Consider the following 19,468-nt stretch of genomic DNA (forward strand, 5'->3'; position numbering starts at 1 on the left):
AAAGACACTTTTAGGCTTTTAGCCACCACTCTAGCAGTGAAATGAAGTGCACAAATAGTCATAGCAGATTCTATTTTTTTTTGCCTTCCTTTAGATGTGATGATAAGAATCAGAGACTAGAAAACAAGCACTTACAAGTGGTCCAGAGATCAAACATACACCAATATGTCTTAAAACGCAATCCAGGGATTATATTCCATCTTTCTAGCTGCTCAGTGCCATAAAGAGAACTTGGATGCAAGAAGGGTAAAGAGGACGAGAGTGATACATAGTCGAATCGAATTGGGGTTAAATTAATAATCATATACGAGAATGAATTACATGTTAACTGAAACAAGGAATATCTTTGCTCTCATGAAGTTTTTCTTCTTTTTCTTTTAAATTCTATAATACCAAAGAAAAAAAGAGAAAAAAAAGCGAGAGTGTGGAAGTGACAAAAACTGTACCAAAAACGTCTTTCTACTACATCTTGAGCATGTGTGATTCAGCGAGCGACGAACTAAGATCTTCTCTGGATTGTGATCTCCGGCTCTGGAGACGCATTTGACTCCGGGAGGACCAGAAGGAGCCACTGTTGTCAACTTGCATCTCCCCTAAGCTATCAGAAGAATAACTATGCATTACGCTGCTGCTCGATGAGTACAATGAACAAGACTCCTCGCTATTGGACTGTTAAGGCTTTCCAAAGGAAAACTTTGATCTTTGGGACTGTTAAGACTTTCCAAACCTTCTCTTTGAGGATGTTAACTGACGGTAGATTGAGAGCTTCTGGTTGGTTCCGTCTAGTTTTCTCCTCAAAGGCCAGCCGCTAGGCTGACTTAACTGTGAATTGGCCACTTTGTGTCAACTTCCAAGAGTGAAAATCTTCCATCAACACCACCGGTTGATTTCTTTCCAGCCATTGGATGTCCTCTGGCACAAAGACTTCACATAATGCTGACACATTCCATCTCCGTGTATGAGGATCAATCAGAGAGCTTGCACGCAGATTCACATCGAAGTTATAGTTCTTGATCCATGGTGCTCTCATACCTTCCACAAGATCCTCAATCCACATGTCGGTCCAGACTTTGTTTTTTCCCCATTGCACACTCTGTGTCTCAGGCCTTTGACAAGAAGTTCTCTTCCATGCAAAAGGCTGCGCCACGCATATGACGGTCTCGTACCTAAAGCGGCTGACAAGAAATCACCACCGGGAAAGTACCTACTCCTTAGGTAGCTTGCAAAGAGAGATTCCGGTTGAGTTATAATTTTCCACGCTTGTTTCGCTAGCATTGCTTGATTAAAGGCTTCTAAATCTCTGAAGCCCAGACCGCCTTGTTCCTTCGGTAAGCACATGCGTTCCCATGCAACCCAATGAATCTTTCTGAGATGAGGCTCAGCTCCCCACCAAAAAGCCGTAAGCATGGATGAAAGTTTGTCAATGATTGTCTTGGGGAGTTTGAAATAAGACATTGCAAAGGTTGAGAGGGAGGAGCCCGACGATTTGATTAGGAACTATTTTCCACCTTGCGACAAACGCTTATAGTACCACACATCAAGCCGGTTTTGAGTTCTGTCTTTAAGACAAGAGAAGAGATCCACCTTTGAGCCTGAGAAGCATTCCGGCTAACCCAAATATTTGCTTTCTCCCCCCTCCCCCCCACTCATTAAAGATTCCTAGGAGCCATTGAATACTCACTCTTGTTCCTTCATCTACTTTATCACCGAAAGAGATAGATGATTTCTCAAGGTTGATGTTTTGACCAGTGGCTTCACCATAAAATTTGAGGATTCTTTGAAGCGCAGATGTTTCATTCACATAAGCTTTGCATAAAAACAAACTGTCATCGGCAAACAACAGATGTGACACAGTCGGACCTTCCTCCGAGAACCTCAGGCCACTGATCAACCCATTTCTCTCCGCGACGTTCAGCAAGTGGGTCAGACCCTCAGTGCACATGACAAAGAGGAAAGGCGATAACGGGTCTTCTTGGCGGATACCTCTTTTGGAGTTTATCAAGCCAAATGGTTGGTCATTAAAATGTTTATTTACCGTCTTCTAAAATAAAATGTTTTTCTTGGATTATAAGAAACTTGATCTTCTGATTGAATTATTGTGATTGGTTTAGTTGGGTGTCATCGAATCAATAGCAATAAACGAACGAGAGTGACGCACATAGACTTATTATTTCCTTTAGCTTGACACCAAAGGTTTTCAATTATTTTGCTTATGGATTAAGCCACAATAGCAAGCAAGGGCTGAGATTGATTTTAACTAAATGTTCCTGTCCAAATGTCGGAGTCAAGAGCAATATTCGACACTTATAGCGATGAAAACTATTGAGAAAGACTCGTTTTGTCACATAATTGATCAATCACATTTGTCAAACGATTCTTAAAAAATCAAACCTGTACACTAGTCTGTGTAGGTTTATTGCAACTGGACTAGTTAAAGAACAAACAATGGTTAAGGGTGCCTATCTATACATTGACCAAAACTAATGAAAACATAGAACATGGCTGGCCATGGGATAAAGCTCATAAATCATCGATTTTAGGCAAACGATAAAACTTATATAAAAGTTTGAAAGCATAAAAAATTATACTGTAGTAGTTTATGGAAAAAAAAAGTTTTTATACTTCTTAACATTTGCCCCCCAAATAAATTTTTTTATACTTTAGACGTCCAACTATGTAAAGTCGGACCTGCATTACCAACTCTAAACCATAAATCTTTGTAAATGTGATCCATAGCAAAGATGAGTCATTGTTCAGGTGATAGTTACCATGATTGCTCCATCTATCTAAACGCCAACCACACACAATGGTCCCCAAAGGATTTTGAGCCCTACAATCTAACATAAAGACATTGTTGAAAGTAGATATTTCCATGGTAAAGGAAAAATACACTTTTAGCCTCAACTCTTGCAATGAAATGAAGTGCACAAATATGTATAGCAGATTCTATTTTAACCTTCCTGTAGATGTGATGATAAGAATCAGAGACTAGAAAACAAGCACTTACATGATGTGGTCCAGAGATCAAACATACACCAATATGTCTTAAAACGCAATCCAGGGATTATATTCTCCTCTTTCTAGCTGCTCAGTGCCATAAAGAGAACTTGGATGCAAGGGTAAAGAGGACGAGAGTGATACATAGTCGAATTGGGGTTAAATTAATAATCATATACGAGAATGAATTACATGTTAACTGAAACAACAAGGAATATCTTTGCTCTCATGAAGTTTTTCTTCTTTTTCTTTTAAATTCTATAATACCAAAAAAAAAAAGAGAAAAAAAAGCGAGAGTGTGGAAGTGACAAAAACCGTACCAAAAACGTCTTTCTACTACATCTTGAGCATGTGTGATTCAGCGAGCGACGAACTAAGATCTTCTCTGGATTGTGATCTCCGGCTCTGGAGACGCATTTGACTCCGGGAGGACCAGAAGGAGCCACTGTTGTCAACTTGCATCTCCCCTAAGCTATCAGAAGAATAACTATGCATTACGCTGCTGCTCGATGAGTACAATGAACAAGACTCCATGAGCTGTATGCTGCTTCCAAAACTAAACGGCCTACGCGGTGAACTCCTCGCTATTGGACTCAACGGTGGCTTTACCCCTGAACATAAGACAGACAGAACTGAGAAATGATACAACGCAAAGAACTGGCCATAACTCCAGATAATGCAAACTGAATTTACCTGTACCCATATGACTCCATCGCAATCTGAAGGGAGAAGGAATGTTAAGAACAGAGGAAGCTGAAGCGCTATTGTGCTTAAATAGAGGCAGACAGGACTTTCTGAAAAACCTTGGCATACAGTTGCCGACGCGTGACAGTGCACAGAGAAGCAGAATCAGTGAGACGAACAGAACAGATATAAGAGCTACTGGGTTTATCTTCATGCTCAGAGTCTCGTACCCCTTTAGTCCCAATGTAGAAGACAAAGCCTTCCCTGCTTCCAGAACAGCTACCCCCAGTGTCCAAGTTATACTCCCAGACCCAATTATAATCTGCTTATCTGTAATATACAAACCTTCTCGTAACAGAGAGACTATGTACGGTGCTCTAAAGCAGTACTGTTCAATGAAAGGTTGTGGAGAAACACTGGTTCTCGCTACCTGCCAGGCCTTTTCACAAAACTCCCTACCTTTTTCCAATACATCATCAAGGGAAGCTTCAGCGCTTAGATTGAAGAATCTGTACACCACGAAGAATCCGGACACAGCGTAGAACTGACCGTGAGGACGAGGGTAACCATCAGGAAGAGCACAAGGCTGCAAATCACAATCAACACCATGTTTTGTCTTCGACCACTCGGAGCTATTAACAGCAATTTTCGCTAGAGCGCTGCACTCTCCCCAGTTTGGAGCACCTATGAGCTTAATAGGAACTCCTGACTTCCCTTTCTTACCTCGTTTGACAGTAGAACCACATTGAGAACAAACGTACTGTCCTTCGTATCCAGAGTTCAAACAAGGATGTTTCAACTCAGAGTTATTGACATTTGGCATCCTCTTTAAAAGCTGAACAACAGACCTTTCAAACGCATCGTTAAGTCCATACCCGGCCAGAGAATAAGCGCTAAGATGATGGTTAACAGACCCTATCCTGAGATCTAAGTTAGTCTCGTTATGTGCTCGCTCCTCATTCTCAAACGTCACCTGCAAAGACGAGCCACCAAGGTCAAGCGCACCGAACGTCGCCTTCTTCGGCACAGCTCCCAACATGCTCGTTTGGTAATTAAGAGCCGTCCATCCAAAATAAGCTTCCTCTGTACCGCTAATGATCTTAACCCACTCCCTCCGGCAAGTGAAGGGAGACTTCGCCAGTATAGACCACACATTACCTAAAAGCCAGCTCGAATCACTAGCGCGCAGCCTCCTAACACCCGCTGTTGCGTACACAAAGAGAGACGTTGTCCTATGAGCATGCTTGGGGATCTGCCTCTCCGCCCACTGGATAAGAGGCTTAATCGCTTTTTTCAATCCCGTTCTGTTGTTGACGAGCTTGTCAAACCCAGGCTCTGTCTCCATCCTATCATAAGCCCTCCCACTTGACTTCCTAGAGATACCTTCCGTCAAGGACTTCATCACAATAGGGAGACTACTATCTTTCTTGTAGTTTAAAGACGCCTGGTAGACGTAGGCGCGAGTCCCCGTGCTTCCGCAGTCAAACACAACGTAGTACCTCGACGCTCCGCGAGACCAGTTCGTGTAAACGTACATGCCTAGTACATACACCAGAGAAGCAAAGAGAAAGAGGCACGTAACGATCATCACCGCGCGGATCCATTTACGCCTGCTCGTGGACGGTTTGGGAACACTGGGCGGGAGAGCTCCCTTGTCCTTGGAGAAGCTAGCTCCGTTCTGTCCCCATTGTTTAGCGCTTGAGTCGGTTTCACGAGCTTCTTCGGGATCGAAGGCGTGGTAGGAAGAGAAGTCTTGGAGAGACGCGGAGTGTCTCAAACCACCGTTCTTGCGCCCACCGTTTCCGAAAGAGAAGGAAGCTGGAGATGAGGTGCCTACATCAGGTGATGAAGAACCAGTAGGGATGTATGGAAGAGAAGGTTGTGTGCTTGCTCCGTAGCGATTCGGTGTAAAGAGTTGAGTGATGTTGCCGAAAACCATCTTCGCTTGCCTAACATATAACTACTCCAAACTGGTGATACTTACAAGCCTCAAAATGCAGAAGAAGAAGCACAAGCACCACGGATACAGATTCTTCCTCCTTCAGTGGAAGATGGTAACTACACAAACCAAAATCAAATGCAATCTTGAAGAGCTTCACAAAATCAATAAGAACACAAAGAAAGGAGCGATCTTGCAGTTTAAATCGACATTGAGATAACGAAATTGTAATATAGAAGGGCTAGAATACGATACCAGAGAGGCGCATTGGAGAAGAGAGAAGAGAGCACACTCAAAGCCACCGTCAAAAGCTTCCGCAGCACTAGATCTCGAACGTCGCTGCGTCTCAGAAGGAATTAAAGCGCATTTACATACACGAATCGTCCTCTCTTTGTGCGAGAGAAAAGAGAATCTCCGGTAGATCTGAGGAGTATCGGTGCTGAAGCCGCGACTCAGACCAGAGAACACGAAGACGACAGAGATCCGTTTTTGTGCAGACTCTGTGCCTTTGTTGGTTTTCTCTCTACAACAGAAAACGTCTTTGCTCAATTCTCGATATCTGGGGGGCTTATTTGGAATATTGAAAACGTTTGGGGTCTAAACGTAAACGACTTTTTTTATTCCAATAAATCTATAAAATTGTCGGTCTAATTGTTGTTAGTTAAACAATGCTAATGGTGTGTCCGACAATATGAATTGAACTTTTGTATAGTTTTTATAAACAAGTTCAATTATAAACTCGTACGAGAGCGTGAAAATAAAAACTGATACTACGTTGTTTGTGTTTTTTTTTTATATCTTTTTTTGATAAGTTATTATTAAAGATAACTAAAATCGGGATAGACTTTTCGAAATTCGTAAAGTTCCCACTAGTGTTTATGTTTTCTTACCAGAATAGTCACAGCTTTTGTCGAATGACTTTTTCCAACTTTATGAAGATCCCCCTAACCTTAGTTTTGACAACTATATAGTCTAGACAATTTATCTCGCACTAAATAGCTATTATCCATTGCTAGAAAGGAAATATGCAGAAGTTAAGGTAAAATGTCATCAGATACGAATTAGATGATCTTCAAGATTTAAAGGAAGAAGAAAAGATAGTAGCATTGGAGTAAACATTGTGAATCTATGATTTATACATAACATAGAGGGAATCAAATAAGGTATTAATATGAGATGAATGTAACGAAAATAAAGTTAAAAATCTTTTGTAAAATGGGTTCTGCTCTGATTCTTTTAACTTTATGGTTTCTTTTTTTATTTTAGTCTGCAGATTTCATAGAGGAACTGGCTAATCCAGAAAACAACTGCCCTATTCTGCTAACGACTGGGTTCTTCTTCAGAGGCTCCGAGGTTCTTGCACTATGAGACGGTATCGCAATCCCGGAAGCCATTGCTTTCCGCTCTCTAAAAGATGCCCATGTGACCATATAGAGTCCTAAGATGATGAAGAACCCACCCACAACACTGCACAGAGGAAAAGAAGTCTGTGTGAGATGATCAAGAAGATGTTGAGTATCCAAAGCCAAGTGAAGAGCATGGATGATTCAAAAAGATTAATGTTTGGTTCACCTTCCGAGAAAGATAGGGCTACCGAGAAAGATTCTCGACAGGAAAGCTGATGCAGCAGGCTGAAGTGGATTGTAGAGAGAAACCAAGGCAGGACCAATTATCTTATTGGACCACGTCAACATTCCAAAGTTTAGTGCTGACGCTACAACTCCCTTCAAAGAAGATAATAAACCATATGAAGCGAGAAACATGTGAGAATATAACTAAAAAAGAGTATTGGTGCAACTTACTGCATATATAACTGCGAGAACTTCAGCTTGTGTTAGCTTCCAATCTAATGGCTCCTTCACCATGAAGAAAGCTGTTGTGACCATTAGTACTGTACCGGAGAAGTATGACAATGCAGCAACCGAAAGATTTGCTGGATACTTCTTCAAAACCGGCGCCTGGAGAGTTTCCATTACACTCACATTAACAGACTATATATGGGTTTGTCTAAACGTAACCAAAAGAAACTGAAACAAGGGATTTTACCTGAATAGCAATAAAAGTAGCCATACACATGCAGTTTCCAATCAAGCATAAAACACCAATGTGCCACTGCTCAAATCCAAGGTCGAGAAAGCCAGTGACTAACCACCCTGTAGGCTCAGGTTGGCCTTTAGCGCTGATTTCATTGTGCATCGCAAAGTCTGCATCTTTATCTCCTAACAAGACCGGACCTCTAAATAAAACCATAAATACGGCACCCAAAACACACACAAGTGTTCCTCCAACCTTAGTTTGACCTTCGATTCTCATCAAGTTCACTCTTTCTGTACTGCATACAAAGTAGGAGACGTTAGAAAACGAAGAAGTGAAGAACTTTTTGAAAAAAAAAAGTACTAACCCCATCATTACAGCCAAAAGAAAGGTAAAGACCGGGATGGATGGTTGAATGGCAGCAGCGTAAGTTGGATTAGTGTATGTAAGACCGACAAGAAACAACAGTTGGTTGCCAAACACCCTATAAAATTCAGGATAATGCAGAGGTGGCATTAGCAAGATGTTTACTCTGCGTAAACATGATTACATTACAAGATACTGAGACAGGACAGGGATGTACTATTACCCTGATAAGCCCAAAAAGAAGAATGACAATAGAAGGCTTCTAGTCATCGGAGGCCTGGTCCTCCTGCATACATGGAAAAAGGAACAGTATTCCTTAATTAGGTTATGAATACTCAAATATTCATCACAAAGACTGCAAAGCTTGAGAGTAAAGTAGCATAAACATGACGAGTTAGAGCCTCGCCCACACTATTACTTCATTTTTCTGATATGTAACCTATCTCGGTGGGGAAGGAGGAGAAGAGATACAATACCAAAATACTACCTTACCCACCAAGAAACTATAAGGCTTTCGCCTTGTTGCGCCTATGGCGTCCTGAACTTGAGTCAAAAGCGCAAGCGCTTTATGGAGGTTGCTTCACCATAGAGGCATAAAACGTTTTGCTCATCTCCATGGTGCGCCATTTAAAACCAAGGATAGGTTATCAGGGGAACTATATCACAGTCCTAACAGAATTAGACGAGTGTAGGTCGTGAAACATGATCCTAGTTTCAAATGTAGTTATGGCAAAACCCGAAGAAGAGCCTAACAAAACTACTAACAGTATTAGAACATGATCAGCAAAGAAACTGCAACAGATCAATGACCTCAAAATTCATAAGTATCCTAATCTTACCTACCAACAGTGGATGTAATCGGAACAAAAATATTCACTTGTTTGATCATAACACAAAGGATTGCCATAACACATTAAACACTGTCCAGAGAGAACTTAAGTCAACACATCTGAAATCTAGTTCCTCTGTTATGAAGATAACAGTGAGCTTAAACAACTAGACATCAAGAGAGAAACCCCTAATTCGATCCCAAGATCCGATCCAATGGTGAACCCACAAAAGCACAAAACTTTACGGGAAAAGATGAAACCTTTCGCGGAAATAGGCTAGAGGAGCGAGAATAGAGAGAGCAAGAAGATCACGGCAGACGCAGAAGACAAGCTGGTTGACTCCAACGTTGAGAGCCACTTTCGTAATCACATGGTACCCTCCGTTAAACAGCTGAACAAACGCCATCGCGTAATGCGCCAACCTGGCGTCTCTCTCCGCCGCCGATCCGCCTACGTTCAGCACCATCGCCGCCGTCATTTCCCGATTTGCACGCCCTCCCTCTCTCTCTCTCGCTCTCGATCTCGCGTTCTAGATTCTTACAGATGAAAGACAAATCTTAGGAAGACTAACTAAAGTTAGATCCTTTACTCCGTTTGGTACTAAAAAGCTCAACGAAATCTCTCCTCCTCAGATTTTTTTTCTCTCACTTTACGTGTTTTTTTTTTCTTTTTCACAGGTAGATTTATTAACGGGTCTAAGCCCAATAAGAACAAAGCCCAAAACAGTACAACATTAATACAACAAAAGGCCCAAACAGAAAGGGCGAACTTAAACAAACGCTTAGGGCCGTCAGCCCAATAAACGCAAACCGTTGGGAAGGAAACAACGAACACGTCACCCACCACGTGCAGGAACGCCCAGCATTCTCAGGACACGCGTCAAGGCGAGCGATCACTTCCTTCGTCGGAGTCAGAGAAGATGAGCGCCGGAGCTCCGCCATCAGCGAAGAAACGAACCTGTGGAGAACCAACAGAGTAGTTCTCACAAAAGTTCTAACCGGGATTTCTAGTCTGACGAATCGTCGCATCTAGAAGGATAATCACCGTCTTCAATCGATCCAACAAGCTCCGATCTTCCGAAAGAAAGGAAGAAAAGAGAATCGGATAGAGAGTCAGTGAAGAAGATGAAGCAAGACGCGACGATCGAAACAAAAGCAGGCGAAATCAGTGCTTTATAAGCCACCGTTTCGCGGAATCGAAGCCGGCGAAGCAGTGCTATGAGAGCCACCGCAGCCCAGAGTCAGAAGCCCGAACGTCGGGAAGCAAAGCCGGAGAGAAACCGGCAACAAAAATGGCAAGCTTTCTCTCTTCCCCGTGAAAAGTACGAGAGCGTGAACAGAGATGAGAGAAAAAGGTTTTTTTCACTTTACGTGTTTTACAATTTTGTAATATTCATTTTATTTTGGGTTTAAATTGTAATTGAGTTGGGGTTAAATTGCAATTTCTGTGGAGGGTAAAATTGCAATTGTTTTTGGGTTAAATTACAATTAAATAAGTTTCGTTTCCTTTTCTTGGTTATTTCAAAAAGCACGAGGGCGAAAACAATCGAGAGGCATTGTGCGAAAATCAGATGGACGGCGGCGGGGAAGGTAGCGGGATACGGCTGAGCAAGAGATTCGCCGGCGGGAAAGTCACCGGCACTAGCTTGGAGGTCGATTACAAGACGAAATCGGGCACGGCTTGGAGCCACTCGTTCCTGAATCAGAAGCCATGGCATCCGCTCTCTTATCCCAACCAGCGACGCAAGTGGATCGCCGAGCAGACCAACGCCCAGCACGATCGCAGAGCCGAGGAGGTGGCTCGTGAGGTAAGGGCATCGTAACATGGGCTCGAATTCGATTGTGCTATTGATTCAATTCGTGTTTTTGGTGGAATTGCAGTTTGCGCAAGAGCAGGAGTTCTTCAAGCAAGCGGCTCTCATATCGAAGAAAGAAAGAGAGAAGGTTAGGGTTTATGTTGTTCAGATCTTGTTTTGAGTACTGATTGGGTTCTAAATCTTTAGATTAGGGTTCATTTATTCTGGGGATTGTAGTTCTAAGAAGATAGCTAAGTTCTCAGGTTGAACTGAAGCTCTGATTCGTGCTTACTACTCTCACCAATGAGAATCCAGTTGAAACATTGTTTCATCTTTTTTTTTAACTGTTTTGATCCTTAGGTAGATGTCAAAGTCTTTAGAAGCATTTGAGACTAGGTGTAAGTAGTGATTTTTACTTTGTTTTGTGTGTGTTTGTGATATTTATTGCTGAGCTTGATTCGCAGATCGAAATGATGAAAGCTGTGAGTTTCATGTACATTCGCCCGCCTGGCTATGACCCTGAAAGTGCCAAAGCAGCAGAATGCGCGGATGAGAAACCCCAGGGTTCATCGAGTCAGGATCCAACGGTGGACGACAATGTTGGTTCTATGTATGTTGATAGAAACATATATTAGAGAGATGTTTTTCTGTATGTTAAGTAATAACGAGAACTCTTTTCTTTTGCAGGCCAGCAGAGCCAGTAGCCGGGAGTGACCATGCAGCTCAGGAAAGGAAGAAACCACGACCCAAAGATGTGTTTGGGCGTGCTCTGCCTACTGAAGAAGAATTTGAAGTCCTTAAAAACGCACCAAGGTACTTGTTGCCATATCTTTTTTACTCTCTCAAATGTGTTAGTAGCCTAGTGTTCGAGTGTTGCCAATATGACATGTAAGTGGACATTGCCTCAACCCATACTATGATCGAAATTGTGCAGGCTGGAGACTGGTGTTGCCGGAAGAGCAAAGCCATTTGCAGTTGAATTGCGTAATGTCAAATGTCTGAGGTGTGGAAACTTTGGGCACCAAAGTGGTGATCGTGAATGTCCATTAAAGGATACAGTGATGCCAAATGAAGAACAACGATTGAAAAGAGATGATCCGTTGACTACTATGATTGCACATACAGATCCTGGCGAGGTTGGTCTTTGTTTCCCTTACATTCTCATTCTTCAAAATCTTTTAAGACTTAGTTTTAGGTTTAGGAAACAAAAGGTTGTATCATTAACTGAAAGTGCTCTCTAATTTTTTGCAGCCTCTGAAGTGGGAGTTGAAACAAAAGCCGGGCTTGAGTCCTCCTCGTGGTGGTTTTGATCCCGAAGATCCAAATCAACAAATTGTCGCTGAAGATATATTTGATGAATATGGAGGTGAATTTCTTGATTCCCTGTAAAGTCTCATCTCATCATTAGATTGTATAATACTAATTTTCTCAATTCGTTATGACATCACAGGGTTCCTTGAGGGCAGCCTCCCATTAGAATTACTGAGGAGTATATCGTCTGATAAGAAAAAGAAGTCCAAAAAGAACAAAAGTAACAAGAAGCATTCATCTCAGGCTGCTGAGGAAACTGATGGATCTTCCACAGGCTCAGAAGATAGTGGAGAGAAGAGAAGATCGAAGAAGAAGCGCAAGGAAGTTAAGAAGAAGAGCAAGAAGCAATATGATTCTGACTCACTTTCCTCTGAAGATTCAGACTCTGATAGGTACCGCTCAAGCAGGAGAAGGCACAACAAGCATTTAGATTCATCTCAGGGGTTAAAAACTGAGGTTCACCACCAAGGAAACAGCCATAGAGAAAATCATCCCGAGGACGAGAGGCACCAGAAACGGAAAAAGATGGTGGATATACCTTCTGCCTCATCTAATGATTCTGATTATTATAGAAACCACAGTAGTAGAAAGAATAGATCAGAAGATGATTACAAAAGCAATCACGGGGAGAGGAAGGAAGTGCGTAATAACGATCCTGTTTCTGAGAAAAGTAAGAGGCATGACAATTTGGAGTCTGGGAAGCTTCATAGAGTTGAGAAGAAGCAGAGATATAATGAGAGAAGACACGGATATGTCGATTCTGAGTCCGAGCGTCATAGATCCGATAAGAAACCAAGATATGATGATCGTGATTCTGGAAGACATCACGGGAGTGTGAAGGGCAAAGAAAAGCATGTGTATGATGCATCTGATGATCCTGGAGAGTTTTCTGATAGATACAGAAGCACGAAGAAAGCAGAATCTGGTTCGGTTAGTAGAAAGAAGCAGCAGAAGCATGAGGTGTCGTCGGAAGAAGAGGAGACTCGTAAGCATCGATACAGGCACTAAGCAAAGGAGAAACTGAGTGTAGTCTGTTGTCACTTGAATACGAGAGTTCTGGTTCCAGTCTGAATGAGATTGTGAAATATGTATGTTGGTTTTATCTTTGTGTGATGTGCTTTTAATCTTTATACAGCTTAATGAGCCTATTCCAAACAATCTCATGGACTTTGCTGGGTTAGAACTTTAGATTCCTGATCAGAAGGTTGTTGGTTCCAAACAATAACATTTTTCATTTCCTGTATTCATATAAAACAGCCAGAAACATCTCATTATTTGCTGATAATCCTATGAGGATAACCTGGGAGGTGGCGGTCTCAAGGAGGACCATGCAGAAGCAGATAGATACAATAGACACTGTTATAGAGTTAATGTCAGATGATGAGGATCAGTGAGGCAGAGCCCCGCAAAAGTGAAAAGACAATTGACGGTACAAAATGGTAGTCAAGGGCGAGCATTGTAGGTTTGACAAGAAAATTTTGTTGCTGGACATGACTTTTCATTGCACTTTGTTGCAGTTTGCAAAGTGCAGAGAGAGTTGGTTGAAAGAAGTCGAATGAAACTCGGTGGAAGCAAAGCTGTACTTTCTCTTCCTCATATTAGTGTAAGAAGATCAAGGAGAAAGTTATATCTGAAAGAAAAGTTTTTATTGACTTCAGGCTCAACATGTGTGCCTTGTTGTATAACTCAATGGATACCCAGGGGCCCATACTACATTCATGTAGACCCCATTAATGATAAACCCACCACCATCCATTTTTGTGTTTAGTAAGATTCCCACCCACCACCATCCATTTTTGTGTTTAGTAAGATTCCACCATTTTTATGACATATTTTGTTCTAACCTGACGTGATGGGGAATCTAGTTATCTGTATTTGTTTGTTTAAATAGTCAACAAGAAGATAAAGTAAAAGATAATTCTGATTTGTGGGGGACAATAGGCCTGAAACTTTTATCCGAGATCCGGATTCGATCCGAGATTCGATCTGGATCCGATCCGAACATCTGAATATTCGGAGGGGCCGAATCCGGATCCGGATAGTGAAATGTTGGATCCGTCAAAACCGGATCCTGATATTTTAATTTTTTAGTCCAGATATCCGGATCCGTAAATTTTATTAATAACTATTTCAAAAATAGTAATATATATATATATATATATAAATTAATTTTGTTTAATATATTTTCATTTTTATAATAGTATATATAAATTTTATGTAAATTTTGGAATATTATACAATAGAAATAATTAAAAATATTATATATTTTTTTATTTTTAAAGTATTGTTAATATTTTATATATATTTATATTATTTTTTATTTATTTTAAGGATCCAAATTCCGAATCCGGATATCCGCCAGATATTACAATTTTTAGAAGGATATCCGACACCCGGATATCCGAGAACTCCGGATCCGGAAAAAAATAGTAAAATTATGAATTTGCCGGATAAGTATCCGGATCCGGATACTTTAAAATTGTCCGGATATCCGATCCGTCCCAGGCCCGGACAAGGTTCTTTTGTCATTTTTATTCACCACCATTGTTTTTTGGTGTTTGTCAAATCAAAGGATAAAAAGCCTTTTCCGCCACTAAGATATATTATTACAGGAAAATACATTTTACTTAATCATGTTCGTGGAACTCCGTGTTCATTGCGCGTTCCCACGACGTAGATATTTTATTTATCACACTTCACCTTTTAGTTCCACATATTCTCATTTTAACCCGCTTACTTTTATAAGTTACTTAAACATCCAAGTAGGCTCACAAATAAATAACCAAAAAGACCTATAATATTTCCCTACGCATCATTACACTCATAAGTTATATAACATCACAATGATTAAATTATCTTATGGTGTTTATTTTCGGTTTTAAGTATTTATTTTAGACTCTAAGACTCGATTAAAAATTGTGAAGACTAAAGTGATGGATTTATTATTACAATACAAATACGAGGACTAATCAAAAAAATAATAAAAAAGTAAAATATAGAAATAAACTTATTCAAAAATGGTAACGCGTCAAGTAATCAATGATGCAGACGCAGCACGTCTATCCATATATAAGCACATAAAGCTATGTTGCTGTTTCTATTCGTTCTGAAACAATCTTCGAAGTTCGTATCGGTAATTATTTCTCAGTTATTTCAGACCTTTTTTTGTATGTGATCGTTTGTATTCATGAATGATGCTATCTCATTTTGAGTGTTGTGATCTATCAAATCTTTGACAATGATGTGTACATGTCAAACTCTTGTAGGTTTTGATTTGCTGAAAGTTGGTAAAAACAATGGGAGGTGGTAAAGACAAGCATCATGATGAACAAGACAAAGGGTTTCATGGTTTTCCAGGAGGTGGACATCATTACCCACCCGCTCCTGGAGGTTACCCACCCGCTGGATACCCGCCACAACAAGGGTACCCTCCAGCTGGAGGCTACCCACCTGCAGGTTACCCACCTGGTGCATACCCTCCCGGTGCACCGGGAGGTTATCCTCCTGCCCCCGGAGGTTATCCTCCTGCAGGTTATCCTGCTCCTCACCATGCAGGTAGAGACTCTTCTTTGTAGTTTATTACATCAACAAGCTGTTCATAGGACGATAGTTTCTAATGTGGTGATGTTTTCTATGCTAAAGCTAAGAACTGCTCTTGTTGTTTTGTTGGATTATCAACCTTTTATGTTTGAATGGTAATAGGAACTGTAGTTTTTTTTTTAAATTTGCTGTTTCTTTTTATTGCAAAAGCTAAAAACATTGTCTTTGTGGCTTGTGTTTCAACCTGCTAGATAATGTTTTTAGTTTGAATTATAGTTTAAAGGACATTAATTTTAATGACTTTGCTAGTTTTGTTTATGCAAATGTTATGGACCGATGAGTTTACTATCTCTTGTTCTGTTTCAATTGGTACAAATTTGTGCAAATTATTGAACCTTTTGACATTCTTTTTAATGTGGTTTCAGAGTCCCAGTCTGAAAGACGCTCATGTTTTTAATCTTAAGTTGCTTACTTTTTATCGATTGTGATGTTCTTTTACTATGGAGGTTCTCCATGTTAATACCTTCTGTTTCTGTTTCATTAGGGCATTCTAGTGGTGGGATTGGAGGTATGATCGCTGGTGCAGCTGGTGCAGCCGCAGCAGCCTATGGAGCTCACCACATGTCTCATGGAGCACACAACCCTTACGGTCATGCAGGGCACGCAGGGTATGGCCACGTTGGTCACGGTGGATATGGTCATGGTAAGTTCAAGCACGGAAAGCATGGAGGCAAATTCAAGCACGGAGGCAAGTTCAAGCATGGAAAGCATGGGAAACACGGTATGTTTGGAGGAGGAAAATTCAAGAAGTGGAAGTAATCTCAAAAAATTAACCTATGATTCTCTCCTCCAGTAGTCTCATTTCCTGACCGATGTTTCTAATAATCAATCCCCTCTTAGCATTATTACATTTTAACTTTATATCGGTTAGAGATTTGCTGGTTCAGAGGAAATAAAATGGAGAGTGATAGTATAATGTAAAACCTAATGGCATTTGTAGAAGAGGTTTCTTCAATCTCTCAAATAGCAGATGCTTTGAAACTTATCTATAATTTGGTTTTGTAATTGACAGTTTGTGTTTGTTTTGATACTTTCTTTCAATTTTAATTCTCTTACGTTTGATGACTTGATGTTGGTTAAATTCTCAAGATACATATGCTTGTTGTAGATGCTGATATTGTATTCATGTCTCATATCTACTCTTATGATGAGATTCCCAATAAGTTTAAATGTTATAACATTTGAGGAAACTGGTGCAGATGATGAGATTCACAATTAAGTTACCAATCACTATAGTGTACATGACATTTCACAGTTAACCTTAATTAATTCTATTATCAATGGTTTTAATCCATTTGCTTTCAGTCTTCTTCCCACTCAACACCGTCGTCTTCTTCTTCAACATCTGCCCCATTTGCTGCAAAATTAAGTACATCAAAAGTTACAAAGCTAAGCATCACATAATCTTTGCATATATCAAGAGACATAAACTCTTTCTCTTTATAATCTATATGGCCCATTAGTATAATTTATACTAAGCATGTCCAGCCTGAGCATGTCTTAACAAGTATCTTCTGCATATTCAAAGCATGTATGATCAGATGCAAACGCTCTGGTTCTGTTTTATCTTTGAAGAAATGTGTTGTTTCATATGATCAACTAACTAGTTAGCGAATTAGAAATGAAGTAATAATAAACTCAAACTGACCTGAAACATGAGACCCTTCTTCACATTCAGCATCTTCTTCATCTTCACGTTTGGACTTCATACCAACCTGACGATCTGAGCATGTAGTAGCCGATTGAATGTCAGGGGTAGATTCTTGCTGATTCATTTTTTGAGCTGCCTCTAGCTGCTGCAGTAGAGCGGCATAGTAAGTTTCCTGAAACTAAAATGTATCAAGATTCTCCGAATACAATTCGCAAGATGCTACTATAGGGATCTAAACAAATAAAAAAAAGCTCGCAAAAGGTACCTTCAAATAGGTATCATTGTCATTTCCCATGGCTGATGGTTTATTGTCATCAGAAAGTTTTACTTCTCCTTCTGAGACACCACCAACCTTTTCTTCCTGATTCATCTCTCCTCTTTGTTCCTTAGTGAGATTCATTCCTTGCCTAATCATCCATTGAGGCATCGGTTTGATACTAGGAACTCCATCTTCTTTTCCGTCACGAAGGTTAACCTCAACCTAACCATATGTACGATTCAAGAAATCAAGCTAACCACACTGAACAAGGATAAAAAAAATATCAAAAAAATAAAAATAAAACTTTACAGCCACAACATATATTTTCTTGTATATGTGAAAAAAATAAAATAAAATTTCTACTAATATAGATTAGCAAATGAAGAAATAAAAGAACCTCAACTTCTATATGCATTGAGAAGTGTAACAACAATGATCACCTTTGTCATTCCGAGGAATGGCATCGGTGTTGAACCATAACCACCCTGTGACATCAAAGGATCATTAGTATTAAAGTCACCAATTTCACGAGCATCCAAAGCTGCACGAGCCTCCCATTCCGGAAAACTCTCATAGACAGGAAACGGTAGGTCTTTTACTCTATTAATTTGATCCATCAGAGCCTGCAAATTTACTTTCAGTTGTGTCAACGCACAAACAACTATTCATGAAAAGTTATGCAAATCATTTTCTTGTTTATACGCAGACCTCCGCAAACTGGAGTCTTTGCCGCTGACGTCTCTTTGCATTGTCACCTCTGTAAAAATGAAGCAATAAGAAACAATATGGTGGGTTAAGGTCTCAAGACAATGGAGATACCACTACAAGGGACAAACATGCATGGTTGGTTAAGGTCTCAAGACAATGGAGATGCCACTACAAGGGACAAGCATGCATGGTGGGTTAAGGTCTCAAAACAATGGATTATTAGTTTATCATATCTCATCTACCATTTACCATACTTGTAACCACTATATATATGAGATGTTCTCATAAGCAAATCAATCAAGTGAATAAGATTATCCTTCTTTACTCTCTCTCTCTTTCTCTCTCTCTTGTTCTTCACTATGTTCTTTAATTTCTAACATGGTATCAGAGCATCAAAGCTCTTGAACACCAAACTGCTTCCGCAAATCTATTCTATTCACCTTACTCTTTCACTTGTTTGGTTTACTTTCTTCAGAATCTCTTTCATTTTCTTTTACCCAGTAGCAAGCAAAGATGGAGCAACACCAGCTAGTGAGGATTCCAGTCACCCTGAAGGGTCCTAACTACATTACTTGGTCGAGATTGACCAGGACAGCTCTTGGAGGAAGAGGTCTATGGGAGCACATCACCACAAGTGAGGCCCCAAGACAAATCACCCAAGGAGAAGATGGCAAGGAGGTTGTATTGGTAGATGAAGGCAAATGGGGTCAGGAGGATCTCATGGTGCTGTCTATCTTGCAAGGCTCACTTGATACTCCTATCATGGAGTCTTACTCACACTGTGAGACTGCAAAGAAGCTATGGGATACCTTATACAAGGTATATGGCAATACTTCAAACCTCACCAGAATATTTGAGGTTAAGAGGGCAATCAACAACTTGCACCAAGAGGAGATGGACTTCACCAAACACCTTGGAAAGTACAGCCAGTTGTGGTCTGAACTTGAGATGTTGAGACCAAGTACCACTGATCCTAGTATACTAGAAGAGAGGCGTGAGCAAGACAAGGTCTTTGGATTGCTTCTCACACTCAACCCAAGCTTCAATGATGTACTTAAACACATATTGAGAGCTAAAGAGCTTCCAAGCTATGATGATGTGTGTGCTCAACTTTGGAAGGAGCTAGGCTCAGATGGTCTCTTTGGTGGAAAAGAGGAGCTGTCTATGGCAAACAAAGCTGAGAAGATGGAGAGTGCTTCAGGCAACAAAGCACACTTCAAATCAAGAAGAGGAGGAGACAAGTCTGTGACTTGTGAGCACTGCAAGAATCTAGGCCACTCCAAAACCAATTGTT

The 19,468-nt window shown here is 40.5% G+C and overlaps 5 protein-coding genes across 6 annotated transcripts in view; 2 read left to right on the forward strand and 3 right to left on the reverse strand.

The window, feature by feature from the left end:
• Positions 1-407: 407 nt before the first annotated feature.
• Positions 408-6,186, reverse strand: LOC106312305 (probable apyrase 7). Of its 2 annotated transcripts, XM_013749788.1 has the most exons (4): positions 5,876-6,186; positions 3,691-5,739; positions 3,529-3,608; positions 408-657 (listed from the first exon to the last, which is right to left on the reverse strand). In XM_013749788.1, exons 2-4 carry the CDS (start codon positions 5,618-5,620, stop codon positions 463-465), a joined length of 2,205 nt encoding a protein of 734 aa, XP_013605242.1. In that variant the 5' UTR covers positions 5,621-5,739; positions 5,876-6,186; the 3' UTR covers positions 408-462. The 2 variants fall into 2 exon arrangements, with proteins under 2 accessions (XP_013605242.1, XP_013605233.1); XM_013749779.1 differs by lacking the exon at positions 408-657 and having other exon boundaries at positions 3,143-3,608; positions 5,876-6,185.
• Positions 6,187-6,705: 519 nt separating this feature from the next.
• On the reverse strand, positions 6,706-9,494 carry LOC106322556 (WAT1-related protein At4g19185). The gene is made up of 7 exons (XM_013760615.1): positions 9,111-9,494; positions 8,244-8,306; positions 8,022-8,138; positions 7,667-7,952; positions 7,423-7,578; positions 7,193-7,344; positions 6,706-7,087 (listed from the first exon to the last, which is right to left on the reverse strand). Exons 1-7 carry the CDS (start codon positions 9,326-9,328, stop codon positions 6,883-6,885), a joined length of 1,197 nt encoding a protein of 398 aa, XP_013616069.1. The 5' UTR covers positions 9,329-9,494; the 3' UTR covers positions 6,706-6,882.
• An 872-nt stretch (positions 9,495-10,366) lies between these two features.
• On the forward strand, positions 10,367-13,153 carry LOC106314338 (uncharacterized zinc finger CCHC domain-containing protein At4g19190). Its single transcript, XM_013752226.1, has 7 exons — positions 10,367-10,657; positions 10,731-10,793; positions 11,110-11,255; positions 11,333-11,458; positions 11,580-11,781; positions 11,897-12,011; positions 12,096-13,153. Exons 1-7 carry the CDS (start codon positions 10,421-10,423, stop codon positions 12,962-12,964), a joined length of 1,758 nt encoding a protein of 585 aa, XP_013607680.1. The 5' UTR covers positions 10,367-10,420; the 3' UTR covers positions 12,965-13,153.
• A 1,830-nt stretch (positions 13,154-14,983) lies between these two features.
• On the forward strand, positions 14,984-16,621 carry LOC106318370 (glycine-rich protein A3). The gene is made up of 3 exons (XM_013756317.1): positions 14,984-15,089; positions 15,223-15,511; positions 16,041-16,621. Exons 2-3 carry the CDS (start codon positions 15,253-15,255, stop codon positions 16,313-16,315), a joined length of 534 nt encoding a protein of 177 aa, XP_013611771.1. The 5' UTR covers positions 14,984-15,089; positions 15,223-15,252; the 3' UTR covers positions 16,316-16,621.
• The window catches only part of LOC106318363, a 5,888-nt gene continuing 2,776 nt past the window's right edge, over positions 16,357-19,468 (reverse strand). Inside the window, exons 7-11 of the mRNA XM_013756305.1 lie at positions 18,170-18,221; positions 17,907-18,117; positions 17,473-17,688; positions 17,205-17,379; positions 16,357-16,913 (exon numbers count right to left, since the gene is read on the reverse strand). Coding sequence (XP_013611759.1) covers positions 16,858-16,913; positions 17,205-17,379; positions 17,473-17,688; positions 17,907-18,117; positions 18,170-18,221 — 710 coding nt within the window. The 3' untranslated portion in view covers positions 16,357-16,857. The remainder of the gene's footprint in view (positions 16,914-17,204; positions 17,380-17,472; positions 17,689-17,906; positions 18,118-18,169; positions 18,222-19,468) is intronic.

Source organism: Brassica oleracea, chromosome C1 (assembly GCF_000695525.1).
Source record: "Brassica oleracea var. oleracea cultivar TO1000 chromosome C1, BOL, whole genome shotgun sequence".
Taxonomy (NCBI): domain Eukaryota; kingdom Viridiplantae; phylum Streptophyta; class Magnoliopsida; order Brassicales; family Brassicaceae; genus Brassica; species Brassica oleracea.